Genomic DNA, 24,517 nt, shown 5'->3' on the forward strand with positions numbered 1-24,517 from the left:
GGAAATCAGCTGAAATACAGTATCTCTGTTTCGAATGGCTTAGTTCACTCATCATTTTTGAGAGCTTCCAAAGTAAAGCAGGTACTGAAAGTTTCCTTTTTTTTTTTTTTTTTTTTTTTTGTCCCCAAGGAGCCAGAGTCCATTGGGATTATGGGTAGGGAATGGTCTTAGAAAATGTGGTGTTTTCTGAAGGATCTCCATGGCGATGAAAGGATGGTACAAATCAGGGAGGTTGCCACCTCCCTAGATGGTAATGTGTTGTCCCATACCTGTAAAGACAGGGAACTGACCTTTTAAAAAAAAGAAAACAAAATGCCTCTTTGGCTCCTGATTTTTGGGATGATCATGTGCCATCCAAGCGGCAAGGAACCCGTTGGCTTCCCTCCCCGTGTGCGTGGGATTCTAGAAGCCCGCATGCTCATGGAGGTCCAGTCTGCTGCCTGAAGAAGTGAAGAAACACAGGCCTCCCTAGTTGCTCCCAGGCTGCTAAAGGAATGCTCTGGGCTCCCTCTGAACACATGCCCTACGTGGGACTCTTGCTCTGTACTGACTTAGTGCTCTGTGTACAAGCCATTACACATCGGTACAAGCCAAATACACATCATTACTGAAGCATCCCACCTAGGTCCTCATTTCTGCTTTTACACACCAAAAGGGTATCGTCGGGCTTGACTGACAAGGCAGGCTCCAGCCTCCCAGGGAGTTCCTTTCCTTTATCTGCCTCAGTCTGGCATCTTTCCAGCCTCTATCATTAATCTCATGTGTAGTATGATGGGCGTGCACCTCGGTGAGCATGCTGGCTCCGTGGGGGCATGTTTGGAACTAAAGCGGACAGAGGGACATAGATCAAAAGTGGAAACAGACCACGAGAAAGAGCCAAAGCCCACCAGAGAAAGGTTTACAAAGCACCCCGGGAAACTCGGATGCAGTCCCGGTATTGCTTTCTCTCCCCAGCGGTGCTACAATTTGAGATGTCAGAGGCTCATAAAGGAACGTTTGCCTACGCTCGGAAATAACTTGAGGGCTGCCAGGTCCCTTGTCTGCTAGGCGTTCAGAAGCCATGGCTAAATCATGGTATGTGGGATGTTGTTTAATGCCAATGATGGATGGACCCCTGCACGTGGCCAGACTCCAGATGTCCTGCTGGTCCTGCCTTGCTTCAGTTGCAAACAGAATACACAATGCCTGGAACGGGAGGGAATGTGTGGGGTTGGTTGCACAAATTCCTTCCCTAACTAGGGCTGGCAGTCAGAAGGAGCAGATGACAGAGGATGCCATCCCCGTCCAAAGACTTTGGTGACCCACACGCTCTAGTCTTCGACTGCCGCTAACCAAATTACCACTAACTTGGTGGCATAACACCGTGCTCATGTATCAACCTGCGCTTTCTGTGGGTCAAGAATTCAGGCCTATCTTAGCTGGGTTCCCTGTACAGGGTTCCACAGAGACACAGGCGTCAGCAATCCTGCTTTCCTGTCTGTGGCTCCTGCTTTTCTGAGTTCACTGCAGCGTGGGCAAGTTTCTGTCCCTTGCGGTTGTCAGATCGTGGTGCCTTTCCCATCAGCGGACAGTGAAACCTGCGTTCAGCTCCGCAGGCTGCCAGCAGCCCTCTTCCCACATGGACAATCTCTTAGGTCGCCTGAGCAAGAATCCTACATAGCAGCATGTTCTAAAGAAGCCACTGGCATCCCGTCTCAAGTCTATGGAATGCAACGGGATCCCAGGATGACAATTCTGTCATCTAACAGGTGCAGCTCATACCCAATTAGTGGGATTCTAGAAGGGTTTGTCTCACTAAGTGTTGCCTTAGGGTTTGCTCTCCACCCCATTCTTTCATGCCCACTGCAGGCGTTTCCTGGAACTCCCGTAACAAATTACCATAAATCTGGCAGCTTACAACCACAGGAATGTATTCCAGCACAACTCAGCAGCCCAGAACTCCAAGATCAAGGCGTCACCTGGGTTGGTTTCTTCTGGAGACTCCAAGGAAGAACTTACCAGTCCCCTGCCTCCCTCTTCTCTTGTGGGGCTCCCAGTAACCCCCAGTGTTCCTTGGCATCTCCTCCATGTGCACATCAATTCCTTCTCCCTGTGTCTCCACCTATCTTCTCCTTGTAAAGACACCAGTCGTTGGATTGAGGGGACACCATAAACCCAAGAAGGCTTCCTCTCTAGATATTCTTAACTAATGATGTTGGCAGAGACCCTCTCTCTAAATAATGTCACACTGACTTCTCAGGGCACATGAGTTTTGGGGATGCTCTTCAGGGCACAACCGTCCATCAAGCTCTGCCTATGGTCTGATGCTGCCTAACTCCCCAGTTTCATTTTTCATCAGACTCTCCTGGCCCTTTTCTGAACTATTTTCTCATTGTCTTTTCATCTTTTGGACTCCTGGTTCAGCACATGTCACCTTCGCTTCTTTAGGGGGAAATTCCTCCACCATCATTTAGATTACTAATGGGTTGTCAAGGTGTATATGCTTAGACAATATTTCACGTGGTCATGCCCATGCATAATCTTTTCATGGTAGAAATTTAAAAATTTGGTGTGATTATTAAATTAACCATCACATAGTCAGGAGACTATGGCTTCGTAAGAGCAAAGATGAAGTCTCCTTGTGGTTCAGTCCTAGCATTTTGGAACAAATGGACAGTAGGAAGCCTAAGCTTGTCTTCCTATGAAAAGCATTCTGTAGTTCTGATGGGGAAGAAATGGAAATTTTGGATCTGGCTCTGTGCTGCGTCTCCCGCATGGGCATTTCACATAGTCATGAAAGGAGAAACAATGCATCCTATGAAATGAAGTCCTGCACATAAACATTGTCTAAGCATCTGGTATGGTCTGAACGTGTTCTCCCAGATTTCATGGGTGGAATGGCTAACCCCCAAGTTGATGGTATTAGGAGGTGGGGGCTTTGGGAGGTGATCAGGTCATCAGGTGAAGCCCCCATTGATGTGATTAGTATTTATATAAAGGAGATATCCTAAGTGGTGATTTATCTGTGTATAATTTTTAGTTCTTCTGAGCCACAATTTCCCTATTTTTTTTTTTTTAAAGATTGTTTTTTATTTATTTGTCAGAGAGAGAGAGGGAGAGAGAGTGAACACAGGCAGACGCAGAGGGAGAAGCAGACTCCCTGCTGAGCAAGGAGCCCGATGTGGGACTTGATCCCAGGACGCTGGGATCATGACCTGAGCCGAAGGCAGCTGCTCAACCAACTGAGCCACCCAGGCGCCCCAATTTCCCTATTTTTAATGTTTATTCTGACTTCATCCTCCTTGAATTCCTGAGCTTCATGGAGTTTAATTGTCCTTGATGTATTAGATGATTGGGGTGTTGCTTCCTACCAACTCTACTAGGCGTTAGGGAGGACGTAGTCTTGTGTCCTTTTTGTCTCTGAAAATACCTTCTTAAAAGAATGGATTAGTAAAGGTTTTCTACCAGAACCTGATAGATCTTGCTTCATCCTCATCTCCACTTGGCACTGCAGAGAATTCTCAGGGGAGAGAGATTTTTGTGTGTGTGTGTGTGTCATCACCCTAAAGGTGTTTGAGGAGTTTATTGCAAGCCCATGGATGGACAGAGCACAGGTTGTTCCAAGTGCACAGAAGTGGGTTGGAGCACCAGGAAAGGGCACGTGAAGAGCCTATCATGCTTCCTGTTATCTCATCCTTCTTCCATGTGCCTCCTGGAGCATTCTGGCTGGCCAGCCCTTCTGGCTTCATGGAGAAATCGCTGGCGTGCTAACCCTGCTGATGCCCACAACATCACTTGTCCCTTGGTTTATTGTCACAGAGCTTCCTTTGTCCTTTATTTACATAGACTTACATAATATAAATTTATTTTACTTATGTATACATGAAATGCAAAGGCTTATTTATATATTATATTTAATTTATGACATTTTATATATTTATTACATATTACTTAAATAGTTATAATACATAAACATATAATACATAAATACTCATTAAATATTTATATTTTATATATTTGTATAAGGTATATATACAAGATAAATATATACTATATCAATACAAAATAAATATACATACAAAATATAAATGTATTATATATAAATTTAAAGATATATACTTCCTTAGTTATTCTTCCTTATTCTTTATTAAATATATATTTAGTATACATGTATGTTTTTGTATAAAATACACATATATATTTCCTGCCTATTTCTAATATTCATTAATATGTATATATATAAATTTTATGCACATTTGCTTTTATTATTTACTGTTTTAAATTATATATTTATGTGTATACATAAATGTATACTATTTAATAAATGATAAAAATATACATATATAGGTATATATACGTATGTATATAAGTGTGTGTCTGTGCATACTCATGGCCATACGCAGAGCATGTCCCAATAACACCTGACTGTATACTCATGTATGTACATGTGCGTATGTATCTATAATGCCACAATGCCAGCATCTATATTAATAAATGCTGTCTTTCTTTATAAATCAATATATGTTGAGTCAAAATCTTAACCTAAACATTGTATCATACTTTGACAAATATAATTATTGCTCTGTAAGTATAAATATTTAATCCAGAATTTATTTTGCCCTAAGATGAACTTGTTATGCTTTCTTCTTCTTCTAATATTTAGTTAACGGTGCTCTCAAAAAAGAAAGTCTTCATTATACACAGGCTGAAATTATTGAAAATACAATAAATAATATAACAAGGCCAGAAGAACTGCCCTTACCTTCTTCAAGCCAAAATTATTCACATGCATATTTTTTTCAGAATTGAGACTAGAATGATTTGGTTATTACCAAAAAATCTTGCTATTTCTAAAAAATATACTGATTTGTTACACAGTAAATTTCTGCCACTGAAAGCTTCTGATTATAGACCAGACTTTTATGTATCTCATATTTTATATTCTACAATATGTCTTACATGCTTCATAAGGTATGTGCAGACCATTTATTGTTAATGTGAAAAGGCTTTCTTTTTAGATATGTTAATATTCTTAGGTATGAAAATTGATTTTCTATATTGATTGCATACCAGCGTAACTAATACCTCATCTACCCTAATTTATTTAGCTCATGTCCTGGATCACTTTCCCCTGCATAGATAATCATATGCACGAGTGACTTTACTGTGTCTCCTTTAGAATATTTTTAGTTCTCATGACTTGTTTTTAACATATCGAGTAGAACCTGCAGCTGTATTTTTCCCAGTGATGATCATGACATCATTTCCTTGCCTGTACTTTTAGTGGAAACTCCATTGTTCACCACTCCCCAGGACACATTCCATGTAAGGATATGTCTAACCTTCGTTGGCAGGATTATAGAAAGGTTCCTTGTCAAAGTAAATATTCCAAATACTTAAATCCGTTAACGAAACATATCAATTGTGCCAAATATTATTTGCCATCTTTAGAATCCTTTGTTTGCTTTTGATCTTACATCTGGTAAGATCCATTCGAATTTGGTCTTTCCATGGTTCATGAGACCCGTGAAATACCATCCTTCCTTTCCAATGAACCATGTTCAGCATCCCTATTGTAAACGCAATTCCTATCGGCTCATGACATAGTCTTCCTTTAAAAGAAATGAACATTTTATTCAGCAGAGTGGTCACCAGAAGATGTATCTTCCATACGTCTTGGATTCCTTACTGTAAATTTGTTCGGTGTATGATTGCCATCTGAAGTGCCCTTCTACGATAGAGCTTCCCACGATTTTCTGCATTGGGAAATTTGATGGTCTTTACACTGGAGGTGACTTCGGGGGTTGATCATGGAGTTTCTTTCTATTGAAGTTCCTCTCTCGATATGGTTGTTCTCTTCCAAAGTATCCTTACATGAAGATGTTCAAATGTGCAGATGTTCTTAGATGTTCTAAGGTGCAGTGTGCACTTAGTTTCCCCCTGAATACTGTGGTGCATTGTCTTTCCATGCACCTTTACCTACATTCAGATCTAAGGCACGCTTGGGTTTATGCATTTTCCTTACAAAGAGTGTGCATTTTAGTTCTCTCTATATATACTTCCTTCATCTCTCCATCTCCCTTGACCTGGTTGTCCTCTTCTTCCGGTCTCAGGCTGTTCTCTTTTTAGGTTTCTCCACTGAAAAAACTACATCCTACTTTTACTCCATGAGAAAAAGTTAGTGGTTTATCTAAGTATTCCCTTAGAGTCTTCTGAAGGCTGTGGTGATCTTTTGTTCTATACCATTGCATTCTCTATAAAAAACACAATTTTTCTTCTTTTCTCTTTCCTCATCTTTGGGCAAGTCAGGGTATACCCACCAAAGATATCTGCTACCAGGTGCACCTGTGAGCAATCCTTTCCTGTGCCAGTGGTCTGACGAGTGCTTGTCGCTCAACAGGGCTGCCCCAGACTGCCGGCATACATGTCTGGGGGCTCCTTACCAATGTAGACCCTTTGTAGTTGTTGACTCATTGAGCTGATCCTCAAATTTCATTTCCAACAGGGTACTCCTCCAGACTGCACTGTCCCTTCCTAAGACGTGAAGCAAGTGTTAGTTGACTTTAAGTATTAATTCATTAGTAGTTACTCTAAGTGTTTGTGGACACTTGAATACTCTGAACTAGCTGAGTGTGTGGAAAGTGACATCGAGCTTCTAGGGCTTTTTCTGAATTGTCTACCTTTGCAGCAGATACCTCCTGGCCATTTCCATGCACTAACCCACTCTCTCACCTGTATGTTTTGGCTGGTTTAACTTTTGTCTAATTTGAACACATACCTAGAGATGTTGGAGGCAGAGATTTTCTGAAATAATGCCAGGCAACATCGGAATGCATTTCTTAGTTTTTTTTGGTTTGTATAGACAGGCACTTCTCCTTTGTGATACACAGCTGCATTCAGGGTGGTCCCAAATGTTCCCTGATTCATTTCCTATCATATTTATAGAACAATTCCCAATGTGGTGGTATCATAGGAGATCCTTGGGCAAGTTGGAACTCTCTTTTTAGGCTCCTTAGTAGGGTTAGTAGAAACCTACCAGATGTAGCCTTATGTTTTCTGCTGTTCTTGGTTTCCTCTGAGGTTCACATCTTTTTCTTTGTTTTTATGGGTATTCCCATTGGGAACTTTGCATCATGAGAAGCTATCTAGACACTATAGTGGGAAGTTATTTCTTAGAGGAGGACCCTGCAAAAGAAGAAGAGGTTTTCTCCAGATCTTGAATGCTGGTTGAGATATAGACCAGGGGGTACAGGAGACCTTGGCAGCAAGAATAGGTTTTGTTCATGAAGTTCTGGCATTTGAAATTACGTTAATACTATTTACCACCTCCTTATTAACTCTTTTTTTACCATTAAGTATTTTGAGCTGAATTTCATCCTTCCATATTTCTAAAACTGAAAGTAATAATAATATAAACCAAAATACATTACCTGGAAAGATTTTCATAAATACCTAAAATTGCATATAATTACCAAAGAAATGAAATCATTAAGCTGGTAGTGACTTTGTCTGTGGATCTCAAAATAACATGCTTTTAAAAATGGAACTCGTTTAGCATAATCTGTAAACACCTAGAGAGATATTAAGCTTACATCTTGGCCTGAAGCAAATGCTTTATGGGTTTATAATAGAACGAATTGATTGGCTTAGAGTCATTAAGGCTATGAGATTAAACAGTTGTATTAAAGAAAATCCTATCGAAATTCCATTCTACAATCACCACAAGGTATTATTTTCTGAAGTCACACAATGCTAATGTAAATATATAATAATATTGAAATCAAGGTAAATTGGAGATTATCAAGATGTGTTTAATAAAGCTAGGGAGTATTTTACATTTAGAGCATTACCTAAGTAATGGCCAGTGCTTCAACAATTTGAGAAAAAAAATAAGGGCCGGATTTCCTAGAACTCAAAGTATAAAATAAATATCCATAACCTCACATGGACATAGACGACCAAATGAATAAATAAAACAGGGTTTATGAATTTACTATTTCGGCTATAATCAATCACCACATTGTTAGTGGCTTAAAACAACAGTTTTGGAGGTCAAAAATACCAAATGGATCTCACAGGGTTAGAATCAAGGTTTTGATAAGATGTCATTCCTTTTGGAGGATCTAAGGGAAAGTGCCTTCCTTGTCTTTCTTTTTCAATTGTAGAGGACACCTGCATTATTTGGTTGATGACCCCATCTTCCAATGACTCTGAATCCACTTTTAATTACACTGTGCCCATCTGGATAATTCTGGGTCATTCCCTTATTAAAAGGTCAGCTGATTATTACTCTCGATTGGACCTACAAACTTCATCCCCTCCTGTCATGTATCAGACCATGTTCTCAGTGTACATAGATTGTCTCCTTCAACCTCTACTCCTAAGGCTTGGCTGTGCATGTTGACTTCCTTCCAAGGAGTATGATATGGAGAGGGACAGAGATCATATAACTTTACAGTGCAGAAATCTGGCAAACACACCTCAGCCAGCTGTTTAAGACCAACACCAGCAGTGTTGATTGAGGTGACAAGTGTGTCCCCTTCATAGGATGTGATCAGGAGGGCTCTTGACCTCTGTGGCCCCCCACCCCAATTTCACAGCCTCATGAATCACGAAAAACCAGACAGCACCTGACTGTGGGATATTCTATGAAATTTCTGGAGAGGAGCTCTTAAACTGTCAAGGTCATCTAAAACAAGGAAACTCTGAGAAGCTCTTGGAGCTGAGAAGAGCTTAAGGAGCCATGAGGACTGAAATGGAATGTGGACCAAAAAAGGACATGAAACAAAAACTGCAAAAATCTGAATAAGTTACAGACGTTAGTGAGTTATAACGTGTAGGTATTGGCTCATTAATTATAACAAATGTACCAGACTCATGTTTGATGTTAATACTAGAGGAAATTGAGTGTGAGGCATAGGGCAAGTCTCTATCTTTACAATTTTTTCTCTAAATTGAAAAGTTTATTTAAAAAAAAAAAAGCAGCAAAAAAATGCAGACATCAACCATATTTCCCTTCTCTGATACCCAAATGGAATCCCCCAGCCCCAGCCCCTGCAGGATACATTAATAAAGAAAGAAGTTCTGCTCTGAGGAGTGGAAGCTGGGAGACATGCCCTTGAGTTGTTGGCCCCTGGAGTGGGTGTTCAAAGGCTGTTAAAGGGAAAGAGTAAGTTTGGGGAGGGGTGGTTAGATCAATCATAGTCTCATAAGCTAGGAAGAAACGGCTGCATGAGCAAAATATGGGAAGTAGAAAAGTGTAGCAAATGTATGGGGAACCATGAAAAATAATACTACTTCCAGGAACCATATGAGCCAATATTTATGGCTTTGTGCAAAACAACATTCGTGTGTTAGCAGAAAACCAGCTGATTTGAAGTTGGGTGTGACTTTTCTGTATATTCTTTTAAGCTCTTTCTTCAGGAAATCCCTGGTGATTGAAGTAAAGAGTTTATTTTTTTCTTCATCTTCATTAATTTTTATGGATTTTTTAGAGAGAGAGCATGAGTGGAGGAAGGGTAGACAGAGAGAGAGAGAGAATATCCAGCAGACCCCCTGCTGAGCACAAGCTGGGTCTCATGACCCTGAGATCATGACCTGAGCCAAAATCAAGAGTCAACCCTTAACTGAGTTAAGCCACCTTAAGAGAAAAAAGGGGCCCCTTCCTTCTCTTAAATTATTTTACGGTATACTCATGATAGTGTTTGGCTTAATCACCATAAATATGTAGGTGTGAATTTTGTTGATGTTCTTTTTTTTTTTAAGCACTGTATAGTCACATAGTAGTTAGTGCTAAGTACCCAAAAGAAGAGTAATTTTCTGTAAAGGCAGACATGTACCCAAAGGGGAAACTATCATGTTGGTGTTGACTTACCAATTTCAAGTACACTGGGGAGCCAGAGACATCTGTGGTCTCAAATGGTTTGTTGGATCGAGGTGTATGTTGGGATGTTTAGGAGGCCGTGTGCCTCTCTTGAGTATGTATGTATGTGAGTGTGTTGTGTGTGTGAATGTGTACCTCATGGAACAAAAGCAAATGGCTGTAACAGTCAACTTAGGCTCGGTTGTGCTGCTAAACAAAAGAGTCTTGCAACAACAACCCAAGCTTTTTTTCCCTTTTATGACATCTGTGTCCATTTGGGGATGACTGGTTGCTCTCTAGATCCTGTTCTTTCCAAAACCAAGACTTTGAAGGAGGTGATCTCCATCTGGGACATGCTGGTCTGGTTCGTAGAGGGAGGGGGAAAACTATGGCAGAAATGAGATGCCTCACAGTGTGTCAGCTTGTGAGTGTCGTACAGCTCTTCCATTCACATTTTGTTGGCCCAAACTGGTGTGTTAGCAGCTGGGGATGTCACAATACTTTCCTGTAAGAGGAGCATGGGATATTTTGAGCAAATCACAAAGTCCTTCATCCAGAAGGTGTCGAGGGAACATAACACACTGAAAAAGACATGAGAGACATTTCCCTTAAGTGTGACTCCTGCTTGACATTTCTCTTGTTTGGTTCATGACATCCCTGAGTTTCTCTTTGAAAAGAGAGACCAAGGAACCGTGGCCCATCAACTGAGCACTCTGAGATGTTCTCAGTTTATTCCTCTATGTCGACAGCAAAGGGACAAGAAGACAAATGTTCCAGCTCCCTCTAATTCCTGGCCCACAACCCAAATTTCCTGGCATAGAGATGTATCCCATCACTGACATCTATGTTCTGACTAGTAAAGGAACCTTTTATTAGAGTTAAAACCATGCCAAAGAACTCAAGATCTTCCAGAATCTCTTGGCATGGAGAATGAATATATGTAATTATATATATACTAACATACCTACATACACACCTACCGTGGTTTATCATTTTTTAAATACAGCATTTCTGGAGCAATCTCAGGAAAATAAAAGCCAATTTCATTTTCAACATGAGTTTTCTAAATGCAGGTGCAGAAAAAGCATGGAGCATAAGCCAATATTAAATTTGTTGTAAGTTTTAAATGCACTGTGATTTAATCTCAAGCTCTTGGAAATGGTATGAGGAGGTAATATATTCTATCAACTGAACCTTCTAATAAAAAGGAGAGACTCAAATCTAATAGGATTTGTCTTTTATTCCTAAGAACAGAAACATTTCAATAACCAAATTCACAACAAAAAATGCTCAAGTATGGCCATGCAGTGCTTTGAGATTTTAATAAAAAACACAAACATATATAACAGACCTATATATTTTTAGACTGAGTTTGATTTTCTACCACAGAAATGGTGAAAACAATTCTTCCTAATTCTGAAAGAAAGAAAAAAAAATATTATTGATATTTCTCTCAATATGTCTTCCCAAGCCAGTCAGACAAAAAGAAGAAAACATACCAAAAGAATTTAAAAAAAAAAAACCCTCCTATTATTTCCATTATTGAAATGAGACATTTTGAAACAGGTAGAAAATGAAGAATTAGTCTTTGCCTTTACTGCAGTCACAAACACATGACTTCAATTTTCCTGAAGGAACAACCCAAGATAATATTTTGCTGTAGTGAAATTCACAATAATTAGGAGGACATCAAGAACATCTGAATCGCATAATAAATATCTGTAGGGTGAATCATAGGTTCTTGACCTCCAGACCACAGTATGGAACTCACATTCCCATACCCCTTCGTGTGTCGTGGAGCTGAAGTCTTCAGATTTTGGGATGCCTTTCCAAAGGTTTTTCAAAGGACAACTCTCCTGATGAGTTCAAAGAAATCCATTTTCATGCTCTCCATTTCACATGTTCTCTTTCCTAAGGGTTTTGGATCACCAGAAACCCTCCCTCCACATTAATAGTAGATGCCCTTCAGTTCCCAGGGTAGACCTTCCTGCCCAACGTAGCCATGGCATGTAACAAGGAGGGATTCCAAATGCTGGTGTGGGGAAGCCTCTTCTTGAAGGCTGTATCTGACAGGATTTCCAGTCTTGCCCACATTTTCATGGAATGAGAGCTCATCTTGTTCAGATGTTTTGATTTCAGAAAAATTAAAAAAAAAAATGAAGCCTAGATCATGCATGGTGAGTCCTTCAAATGCAGAATGTGATTTTTCTGTAGGTAGACCATTGTCTAAAGTCCACATGGCTTTTCATGAAGCCCAAAGACTAATTGTTTCATGTTGTTTCAGATTCACTGAGTTAATCCCATTCAAGTCAATGTTACAACATGTTAACGTTGATGTGTGGAGTATTTATTCTGGGTATGGCCAGTGGTGTTCAAGGCTACCATATTTAACATGTTAATACCTGTCTGCAGAAGAAATGGGTTCACCAGTAAATTAAGTCATGAGGCATGGGCCGTTTGTTATGGGCGGGTCCTGTTCAGCTTACTGGTGAAATGAACCCATTATTGAATTAGAAGATGAAAAAAGTATTCCTCTGAGGGGGGTGAGTGACAAACTAATCAATCACACACCCATCTGTGATGGCCAGGAAAGCATTTATTTCCCCCATAACCCATTACACAGCTTCCTCTGTAATGTAAGTAATGCATTTAGCAACGACACACTCTTTCTGTATTTAGGAAAACAAGGCTCAGTTGCTCTTGGAATTTGCTCTCTTAAGAGACAAAAAAAAAAAAAAAAAAGAAAAGAAAAAAAATTTGAACCAGTAAATACATTTTCAGGACAATATCTCATGCCAGGAGTGATAATCCTAAAGGTTTTCTAGGTTCTATCCCTTCTGTCTATTCTTGCATAAATAATGTGACCGCCTCACAGTATCTGATTTCTGTGTTTGATGATTTGCCTACATAAGTGACAACAAAGTTAATGGATAGTTAAAAAGAGGAAATGGGAAATTACTTTCTTGCCTCAAAATGTTAACAGCAGCATCTAGAGGATTTTCATCTTCCTCTTTACTGTGCTCTGCCTTTTCTGAATTCTTTACAAAGTATTTCTCTTCCATTTAGGATAGAAAGTACTCATTTTAGTAGTTTTACTTTAGAAAATGTTGAAGTTATAGCACAAAAAAAGGAACATGAGAAGAACAGGTATAAAAAAATGATGCACATCCTTCGGGACCAGGGACATTGAGATATTTTACTTATAAAATCACTTAAATTTTAATAATGGAACAGTTATATATTTGTTTGAAGTTGCTTAAATATTCTCTTTAAAACTTAGAGCTACTTCCCCACAGAGGTTTGATAGAGAGGCTAATGATTAGGTGTAAAGGAATATTTTTCTGGCATTTCAGGGAAGGTGTACATGTGGAGAGGGAGGAAGGAACTCATGGTGTGTATGGGTTTTGAAATCTCTTTCTTGGCATGCACAAGATGGGTTTACTCTGGAATAAATTCCAGCAGAACCTTTTCCCCATAGTTCATGATTCTAACTAAATTCGATATTTAAGAGAACTCTGTTGGTGTTGAGGTCATTTAATTAGCTATATTTGTGAGGAAAAAAATACAGCAATGGCTTATTTAAAAAGAACAAAAGGGTGAAAAATCAAATACACGTAGTGCATTAAAGGTGATATGTAATTATGTTTCTGGGTCATACTCTGCTATCTACAATTAATTCAAAATTGTGGTTGGGCAAACAATTTCTGTCAAGATCTCTGGGGGATTTTTTTTTTTCTTTAGTTGACAAGATCATTTGAAAATTTGTGTAGAAAGGCAAAGGATCTAGAATAAGGAAACTATCTTGAAAAAGCCAGAGAAAGTTGGAGAGTTTCTCCTGCCCCGTTTTAAAGCATATTTGAAAGGTATAGTCATCAAGAAATGTGGGGGTTCTTGTGGATAGAAATGCAGAAGGGATCTCCTTAAATGAGTCCAGAAATAAATTCAGTCCTCCATTTAGAGTCAGCTAGCTTCCAGCAATGTTATCTCAACAGTTTAACGAGAGAGAAGTTAGTCTTGCAGTAAATGGTGCTGAAACCATGGAATACTTATATACTAACAATGAATTTCCACCCTACTCTCATATACACTGCATGTAACTCAAATAATTAAAAGGTGTAGAACTACAACTCTTAAATGTGTAGGAAACCCCATAAGAGAAAATCTTCAGGGTCTCGTGTTGAGGAAGGATTTCTTAGGTATGAAAAGCACAAGCACTGGAAGAAAATTGATAAAGTCGACCTCGTCAAAATTAAACTTTTGTACTTCAAAAGGTGCCACTGAGAAAACCAAAGGAGAGGTCCCAGACTGAGAGAAAAGATTTGTAAGTCGTATTTGTGGGGAAAGACTTGCAACTGAAAAATAGAAAGAACACTTAAAATCTAATAATAAGGGACAGAGAACCCAATTTTAAAGATGGGCAAAATATTCAAGCAGACATCCCACCAAAGAAGATGGTACCTGAAAAGATGCTGGACATCGCTACCTCATGAGCAAGCTGCAGATTAAAACCACAAGGAGACCCTGTTTCGCAGCCTTTAAGATGACTATCACCAAACCGATAATAACACAGCTTGCCTCCAGAATGTAGAAACTGGAACCCCCTATACAGGCTCATGGAAATGCACCACAATGCAGCGAATTTGGAACATAGTTTGGCAGATTCTTAAAACCTTAAACATGAATTTGCCCTATAAGATAGCAATTCCATGTCTAGATATCAAGACAGAAACCAGGGAAACATACATCCCAACAAAAATACTGTCCCCCAAGTGTTTAAAGCAGCATTATTCCTAATAGCTGATAAGCGAAGCTGGTCCAAAAGTCCACCAACTGCTGAACGGAGAAACAAAATTTGTTGTGTCCATACGGTGGAGTACTACTTACTCCTACAAAAGAATGACCCCTGCTATAGCATGCATGGCTTTGGAAACATGACGCTCACAGAAAGAAAGCAGACACAAAAGGCGACATAGGATATGAAATCTTTCATACAAAACACCCCAAAAGGGCAAATCTAGAACGACAGAAAGTAGATTATTGACACTGGGCATAGCAACATGGAACCTTCAGTTGGACACGGTCTTTTTCGGGTTGATGGAAATGATCTAAAGTTGGATGAAGCCGGTGGTTGTACAACTCCATAAAAAAGCCATCAAATGTTATGCTTTGATGAGTTGGTTTTATGGTATGTAAACCATACATCAGTAAGGCTCTTAGAAGTCACGCTTTGGGTAACAGAAATTTGGTAGGGAATCCAAGAGGCAGCAGGTTATCCCAGACTGCTACTTTATTCTTGATGGAACTCCGTCATGGAAATTGTGAAAGCATCACTAATCTTCAGAACTTGGCTCTTTTTGTTGGGGATGGTTCCCTGAGCACTGCTTCTCATCCTGCCCGAGATGGATTTCATATCACTCTCATTTTGCACCCTGACGGTGAGCCTGGGGGCACGGAGAGGTGGGTCTTAGGAGAATGTTCTGGCATTTCACTTCCCTGACAGCTGGGTTGCAGAATGGCCTTTGGGCTAAGTCCAGGACACAGCACACAACATGGAAGAGAAAAGAGACTCCAAACAAGGATTATAGGAATGGGCTCCTGGGGAGGGTCACGTGTTGGTATGGGGTCTTCGTAAAAGAATGCCTTCCCCATGTTGAGTGTGTGTGTTCTGGACACTGTGTTACAAGAGGGAGTCAAACTTGAACACACTTTGTTGGAAAGAATCTGCTGAATCAGCACATTCTCACTCCTGTGACTTTTGTGATGACAACTTGATTTTTTTCTAGCCAAATTTTTTTTTTCTTTTTAAATGACATTAGTGACCTGTTTCTGTAGAAGCTTATATAAAGTCTTCTTCCATGGATGAAAGGAATTTTTAAAAAAATATATTTTATTTATTTATTTGACAGAGAGAGAGAGAGCACAAGTAGGCAGAGGCAGGCAGAGGGAGAGGGAGAAGCAGGCTCTCCGCAGAGTTGGGAGCCCAATGCAGGATTCGATTTCAGGACTCTGGGATCATGACCTGAGCCGAAGGCAGCCACTTAACCAACTGAGCCACCCAGGTGCCCAGATTTTTTTTTTATTTTTTCCAGAAATGAGAGAACTTGTTTGTGTATCATTCATGTAGTCTACTTCAGGAAAGGCATCCCTTTTTAAGGTCACAATTTCATCCTAAATTCAAGTCCATGAATTCGCTTTAAGATAGGTTCTGTCCTGATGAACTCTGGCAAAAACAACCCCAAAGACCCTCAACCTCATTTGATTTTTTTAAAACATTTTCTCTTTTAGATAGTTCAATGCAGTAGGATTGTTGGGTATAAATAAATTTGATATCAAGCTAATGACTCTTAAGACATTGACATATTGAGGTCATGATACTTTCTACGGAATTAGAAATGAATGTGTTGTAAGGAGAACAGGTGGGTTCCAACAAAAATGTACTTCTAGGTAGATGAGGCTGAATTACTGGTAGCTTGGAGTTCCAAGGGGTCCCAGGCAACTCAATGACCTTATATTAGATGCTTGAAATTATGAATAGCAGGAATAGTTAAGCCTCAAAAATCAGCAAATCAGATGTCCCACCCAACCACCAAGGTCTGTGAGCTAAGAACTGTTGAACCATATAAAATGGACAATAAGCAATCCATAACTGACCTACAAAAACAACAACTTCAGATCTTGGTTTTGAAACACGATGACTTTCTTTGAGTGAAGCAGAACTTCTAGAAGAATGTCATTCAGGCACTTTTGAAGTTACTGGATCTGGGATATGCATTGCCCCAGGGCCATGTCTGTCTATAAAAAGAAGAGAATTGAACTAATTTACCGAACAATTCAAGCAATATGAAATGTTTTAGCATGTTGTATCTTGAGAATAGGAAAACCCAAAATGGCACACTATGTACAGAATGTATAAGAGAGTATTTTGGGGAGTAGTTGAGCGGATACTCCCATTGCTCCATATTTTGTTTCCCTGGAGATTCTTAGGGTAACTTATGTTCCAGATCATCAAGGTAGGTGATTTTATTTATTTATGTTAAATTCAATGAGCATTGACACCAAAGTAATATTTAATAAGTGTTTCAAACACAGAGAATGTGATGTTTAATGTTTTCTCTTGTCTTAAGAAAACTTTATTGAAAATGGCAGCTGTGTTGTTGTTTTCGTTTTATACTAAGTGGGAACCAGGACTGGGTAATAGCTCGCTAATCACTGGGGCGAGGTGACTGTCCTGATTTACACTAACTAACAAACTGACATTTCTGATTTGGATTTGAAATGCTCTGTTTTAAGTTCTTCTGCATGAAATGAATGCCAATTTTCAGTATTTTATTGAAAGTCCTTCCGTGTTTATTACATAAATGTGTTTTCTCTTACGTTATGGAATGTCCTAATAAAAGTGTACTGGTGACATTTCATGAATTTATGTAGATTGTCACATATTAAAATTAGAGGAACATTGGATACTTCATATGCATTTCTTTTAAGAATGTGGGAAATCCTTTTTAATAATTTAATTTTCTGTTTTTTTTTTCAAACTCACATTAGCTCTGTTTTTTTTTTTTTTTGCAGTTTTATCATTTTAACCCCCAAACTGCATTTTCACAGGATAGAGCACATTTTTTGCAAGTAACATTTTGAATTTGTTCTTTTTGACATCTTTATGTTTTTATGCATTTTGCATTGCCCTATCTCATTTTTTTGAAATCCAAATGTAACAACTTTCAACTTTTTGTGTGACATATTTTTTTTCTTTTACTGGGTAGTATCGCTCTCTCTTCTGATTTTTTTGCAAACCTGTTGTTTTTGAATTCTCTTTTTTCCCTTTATTTTCCTTCTCAATATGACCCAGGAGCCAACACAAAGAAAAACGCAGATGATATAACCAGTAATGACCGTGGTGAAGATGAAGGTATTTTTTGTTTTTTCAAAGCTCGACCCTGATGCATGGTTTTAATCTCTCTCTCTATTTTTTTCTTTTTTTTTAATTTCAGTCCCTTTTTCCTCCCCTTCTCTGAAACAAGTACACTTCTGTGTGCTTCTTTATTTTCTTCTTGCTTGGAAACCACTGTCCCTTTTAGTCCCAAGGACCCTGTACATGAATGCAAACCACCTGTGAGAAGTATAAATATTTCTAAATATGAAGTGAATTTTAAAAAAATGTTATTTACAAGGAAGCTCATCTTTTTCTTTTTCTTTTTCCTTCTTTTTTTTTTTTTTGGCTTGGCCGTAAGAAGAGAAAATGAAATTTTAGAACATGCCTAACATGCATGTATATGTTCTTTTCTTCCTTCCAAAGGTTATTTTTTAAGTTATATTGTATTTTGGACCTTTGGTCTTCTTAATTCTGTCTCCAAGCTGCCAAACTCTGAGAGACACCTTTGTACAACTTTTTGGGTGTCTGGCATTTGAGCTTTTGTTGGTTTCTTTTTATTTTTTTTTCTTTTTTAAAAAAATATATGGATTTAAAAATAGGCTTCAAAGAATCTTCTCTGGCTCACAGTGAAATACATGAAAAAGTATTTTAATGAGATGTTGTTTCTCTGAGGGCTGCTGTTTAGCAGCTCTTTTTTTCACCATTCACCCCCCTCACATGTTTGGTTGCTATGGAAAGTTGCTTTGTGAAGGATCCCATGTTACGTGATAGACTCGCCACCAGAAGTAAATTCATGTTTTTGACAATATGGAAGGTAGTGGCCTTTAAGCGAGAAGGAACCACAAGGTATTTCTATGTTTTCAGCAGAATCAGTGGTTTCAAAGAAATGAAAAGGCCCAGCCATGTTCCTGTGCAGGCTCCGTATGATGGGTAAGAAGTATGTAACTCCCATCCAAGGAGCAAAATGCACGGACCTCCATTTATTTTCTTTAGAGGACAAAGGCCCTTGAAGGACGTTCAGGTTTGGGGCTGACAGGCAACGTAAAGCAGGGAAGAGGCTGGTAAGTTCTCGCCGCCAGGCAGCAACCTCTCAGCAATAGCTTGCGCTGCTGTCTTTGACCTCTTTTCTAAATCAACTGCAGTCCAAGAAGTTTGGCCGATGTTGCTTTCATGCCTGCTTCTCTTCACTTTGTTATTATTTTACTGCTGTTGTCATTCCCCTGTGTTCACAAGGCTTCCCATACATCAGATGTCCGTCTGCAGGATCCTTTGTGATGGCCTTAGGGTAGCATACCCTGCACTGACTCCGCCAGCCTTCATCTGCTTTGCAGACGGCCTTGGAATGCCTGCAGTTTTAACAGAATTCACAAATGTATTAAAACAAAACAAAACAAAATTTAAAAAGTACTCCATCAGATCACATAAAAAGAAGAAAAAAAAATGTATTAACTGAACCCCAAGCCTTTTCTTTGTCCTGTTGCACCAGCCAGGAGGATAATTTGCCTCTTGTTCTGTATTTCTTTTTAGTGCATTTCTATTTGATACTTAGGACCTGTTTTCCCAATGCTTGAAATGCAACTTCCTTACCATAAAATCCCCCCTAATTTTCACTGAAAGCAATCACTTGTGATTTTTCTTTTCTTTTCTTTTTTTACTTTGTATTAAGAGGACATCTTGTTATTCCTCCCTCAAGTTCATGAAAATCTTGTGCTATATGTATGGAAAGTTCAGAGATACTAGCTTAGCATTTTTTCCAGGGAAACCCCTTCAGATAGTCCTCAAAATCCCTACTTAATCCTTTTGCACAGTGGAGTAGGCAACAGCATGTACTGAAAAAAGAAATGATAGAAAATCCACTAAATCAGGATCCAGAGAGAGAGAGGAATAAGTCATGAAGAAGAGCACACCTTTCCAGAAAGCTGTGTCTTTCAAAATTCCACATAGCACATGATGCCTACATGATGAATAAGGGACTTTTATTCTATATTTGAATTTTATTTGAGAGAATAAGTATCTGCAGAAACACGGGGCCATGATACTCTTTCCTGTACTTGACTGTGAGCCTTCTGCTTGCCCTTAGTGTGGCAGCCAATGAACTCATTTTGACATTGGGATCATAATTCATTTTATTAGCAGCCACCATCTAAATGATAGTGGTTCATTTCCTTAAAACTCCTTTCTGATATTTCACAAGCGTCTTGGTGAATTAGGAGAGAAGAAAAAAAAAAAACCTTGATTGATAAAAAGGTGAAAATAAATGTATATGGGTATATTTGAGTTTCTTTTGATAGCATGTAGGTATTTAAATATTGACACACACCTATGTGTATATATCGCTATAAATACATAGAGATTCAGAAATAAATATTGTTGAGGTCAGTCTTCCAAAACATTCAATATAAGCATAAGGACTGATTAAACAGGTTATGTGATCAATACCTTTTTAGAAAGTGGTTTCCACAAATGGACACAGGGTCTCTGAATTTCTGTTCTCACAGACCAGTGCAAAACATAGTTTTTACATCACTGCTCAGTAAAGGAACAAAGGTATGACCAAGGGTACCCACTGGTAGCACATCACAATGAGAGTGTCTAGTCTTCTGTGAAAATATGTAACATTTCACAAATTCCATCTTGAGGCGGGAGTCTTGTGTTGTTTTTATTACGTGGCTTTCGTGTTAAATGTGTTGAGCTGTGCCTGCAGCCAGTAAATGAGAACAAACACATTTGCTTGGGCATCTTGTTTTGTTCTGTTTTCAGTGGTCCTCATTTCTGTTCTGTTGATAGTTTTTCGCCCTTTCTTTGGTTTTCATCATCCTCTGTCCCGTATTGAGCATCGAAATCTCACAGCTAGTCTCGTGTGCTCATTGTGAAGTTGAAAATGAACCTGTAAGCTCACCTTTGAATAAAGAGGGCAGTCATCGTAAAGATCAATGATCATTTTTAAGTTGATTTCACACTTACTTCGCAGCTGAAAACATCATGCCAGGTGTTTCCTCGATAAGTCAGCTTTTAGGACTTGAGCCCTGTTCAGGAAATAAGTATTTCATCTAAGTTCTCTATATTTCAGTGTTTTACATATACAGAGCAATGGACAGATGCACTCATATGACTTCAAATGTCTGTGTGCTTCTCAAAGTACCATTCCTAGGACTAGAAAATATCATCCCATTGACCACTTTTCTTAGGCAATCTTACGAATGTGTCTGTAACTCAAAAATACACATCTGGTTGATTCCAGCCAAAATAGGAAAAAGTAATCCATGTCCCTTGTTTCGAGCCTCCATTAATCAGTGTGATTTTTTATTGTGTTTCCTTACTTGGCTTTTTTTCCAGACATCCATGATCAGAACAGTAAGAAGCCGGTCATGGTCTATATCCACGGCGGGTCTTACATGGAGGGCACCGGCAATATGATAGATGGGAGCGTTCTGGCAAGCTACGGCAATGTCATCGTGATAACCATTAACTACCGGCTGGGCATTCTAGGTAAGTGATTGCGTTGTGTCAAGGCCGTGACAGACGCGGTGACAGACGGGCACTGCTTTCCGTTGTGTGGGGACTGACTGGTTAGAACCATGTTCCTCTGATGTATATGAAGGTCTACTTCTCTGTGCTTCCTGGACGGTGCAAGAAATGTTTGTAGCTCGGTCTGCCTTTTTAGCTTGGTGTTGTTGAACTCTTGAACTACATTGTCTGTCCTTCCTCAGACAATGGCAGGCTCCAAGGTCACCAAAGTAAAAGGAAACTATTTAAGGTGCTCTTCTTTCATTGGGTTGTGAGAATACCACGGAAGCCACGCAGCTCTGTAGAGTGGACACCTTTGTGGATGGTGAGCCTTTGGTAACAGGTGGTGATGGCCGTAGACATGGACTTTCTTCTGTGGTTACGTAGGTGTGTTACTTAGCTTCTCCTATGTTGGAAAACTTGTCACCTAATTCCTTAACTGATTATCTTCTGTGTGTGTTGGGCCCCTGCTGTGAGGTCACAAGGACCGTTGTGTTTGCACACAATGGAGCTCAGCTCTTGGTTGAATTTTTGCAATAGTTTATGATTTACCATAAAAGGACACTGGCTATGTTCATGGAAATTCAGCAGGGTAGGTAGCTTTCCATTTTCTGATGCTTCCTTCATTTTTCCCCAGTGGAGAGCTTAGAAAAAATACGTATTTGGTAGGGGGTGATATTTTCAGATTTACATTCTTTGGCAATTTTGTCTGCTTGTTGTATGTTTTATGACTGATATTCCTAGGGGTGGGTAAAAATGTTCTCAAGACAACAGTACATAAACGTGGTGTTGGAAATTGAGTCTTTCGCAGTGTGATTCTACAGAGGGAAACGTGGATATCACAGTGCAGTGTGGTTTACAGTAAAATTAAAAAAAAAAAAGGACACAGTGAAGCTTTTGAAACAAAAATTACAGATGAGAACATTCTCTCCAAATGGGCAAAATTAGCAAGAGTATTTTGTTTTCGCCTTGATGTTTTAATTTTATTTTGAACATTTTTTTTTTCATTTACATGTGGAATATTCACCTGTTGCAGACCCCTGGAGCGGGGTGACGGGTAGAATTGCATTTCTAATTTAGAAATACAAGTCGCCCACAGATGTTTTGCAAAGTTGTGCCTTTTGGAGCATGGAGAAAGCCTTCGAAATTCCTCCTTGTTGTTGTTTTTTTGTGTGTTTTGTTTTGTTTTGTTTCCTTTAAAGGAAATAAAAAGCATTAGCTTCAAGAGTCCACACATTTTGTGATTTTATTTCTTCATTTTTCAGAGGTCTTATGAGCCAGATCTTGGTAGAATCATTTTAGTTAATCTCATGTAGCACTGATTGTGTGTGTGTGTGTGTGTGTCTGTGTGTGTGTGTCTTTTCCAGCAGCTTCTGGCTAGCCCCTCTGGCTACTAGTGCTTGCAACAGGAAATCGTGTTTCTTGATCTTTAACAAAAGGGTCCATTCTAACAAAGAGGTGGAGAGAGGAAACAACAGCGTTGGAGCCCAGGGCAGAGCCTTTTCAAAGAGGGCAGTGTGTGGGGCCCCGTGTAATATCATCCCACCAAGGAGGAGCTCCGGGGTCTGTTTTCTGAATGAAACAACGGACGTTGCACAAGTTCTTGCTACTTGCAGTACCAAAATGTTCTCTTGCCTGCGTGATGTGGTGATGTTCCCTTAAAAGGTTAGATTTCAAGGGAAATTGATTTTCCCCATGTCAAGCCAAGCTGTAGTATGCATCTTGACATGAAGATCTCTGATGAATTGGGCCAGTTTGTAAAATAATGTGCAGATCTGGAAAATGCTATGAGGGTGAGTCACACAAACACACCCACACACACAAACACATAAATAAATATATGTACATGTATACATATATATATATAATTTAAGAAAATGCTATAGGGATTATGCATATGAATTATATATATATGTATATATATACACATATATATATAATTTAAGAAAAGGAGTTTGCTTTTAGCATCTTTCCCATTGAAAAATTTGAAGTTTTTTCGAATTTGAAATCTTTTGACATTTTTTTTCAAATTTGAAATCTTTCGAAATTTGAATCTTTCCCATTGAAAAATTTGGCAACGGAGGGTTAAAAAAAAAAAAAAAAAAGAAAGAAAGAAATCACGGTACATAACAGAGCTGTAATGGGTGACTGAGAAATCAAAGAATCAATTTAGAATTTCTATGCCAGTCTATTTACATTCCACGAATGAGCTACTGTGGAGGCCCTAAGAACACCACAGACGCCCTTTTATTTGCTGGGGTGAAGTGTGCCAACTTTGCTGATTATACACGGGCCGTAGAGATTCTTAAATGTGACTTAGTTGATCTCCATCACACGGATCCCGCTAGAGCTCTGATCGTCTTGAAAACTGTCCCCGGCACACACGTTAGCTTTAAGGAAGTCCCTCTTTTCAGTCTTGAGAATTATTTTTAAACTACGGGGATCCAGATATTTAAAACGATGATCAAATAAGACCGCTCAACCCACGTGGTGACGGACGTCCTAATTAGTGCTTTTGAGATGAGTCGATATGTTTTGAGCAGAATGTTGAAATATTGTGTTTCTTCTTTAAAACATCGTTAGTGCATAAATGCTCTTTTCCTGTCGAAGAAATGGAAAGATGCTGTTGGATACCATTATTTTTTATGGTGTAACTAATGCTGTTTTCCCACCCCAAAGAGAGGGTTCAAACAAGAGGAGTTCTGGGGTACAAGCAGGGGCTGGTGCATGGAGTTAACATAGATTTCAGAATGAGGCAGAAGTGAGCTCAGACTTCACTCAGAAGTCTGAGCTGTGATCTTCAGAAAGGCAGCAAATTTCATCAGAATTTCTGTAGAACGTTGTAGTGTTCTCTGCCTTGCAAGGTGATTGTGGGCAGTTTCACAGCCTACACCCAGCACCCAGGACACTGCATCCCTTTGTAATTTTCATTCTTATTAACATGACTGGACACCCTATGAATATCATTGTTCACCCCCAGAAGCAGAGGCAAATGCCCAGATTTGTAATCGCTAATAACTGCAAAATACCATCTTCTAAACTGAGCCTTAATCAAAAGAAAAGTAATGATGATTATAAGACCCTTGTCTTAGAAACAGGAGGCAACACACTTGCTTTTTGAAATAGGAATGTTTTCTTTAATCAGAACCGTGTGACACAGTCCTGCTGGTCATCAACCCTACAACTGACCGGCTCGTCTGGGACGGTTGAGAGCGGTGAACGTGCGGTTCATAAACCAGGATCATCCCAGTCTAGCTGTGATGTACCCTCATAGCTATAAAATAATTAATTATGCC

The 24,517-nt window shown here is 39.2% G+C and overlaps 1 protein-coding gene across 9 annotated transcripts in view; it reads left to right on the top strand.

The window, feature by feature from the left end:
- The window catches only part of LOC309856922 (neuroligin-4, X-linked), a 304,846-nt gene that overhangs the window by 164,958 nt on the left and 115,371 nt on the right, over positions 1-24,517 (top strand). For 8 of the 9 annotated variants that reach the window (XM_082718712.1, XM_082718719.1, XM_082718713.1 and 5 more), the window contains one exon: positions 21,051-21,203. In XM_082718712.1, coding sequence (XP_082574838.1) covers positions 21,051-21,203 — 153 coding nt within the window. Of the gene's footprint in view, positions 1-17,734; positions 17,751-21,050; positions 21,204-24,517 lie in introns of those variants that run through there. The other variant, XM_082718720.1, reaches the window with a different exon arrangement.

This window comes from Mustela nivalis (assembly GCF_964662115.1).
Source record: "Mustela nivalis genome assembly, chromosome: Y".
Taxonomy (NCBI): Eukaryota; Metazoa; Chordata; class Mammalia; order Carnivora; family Mustelidae; genus Mustela; species Mustela nivalis.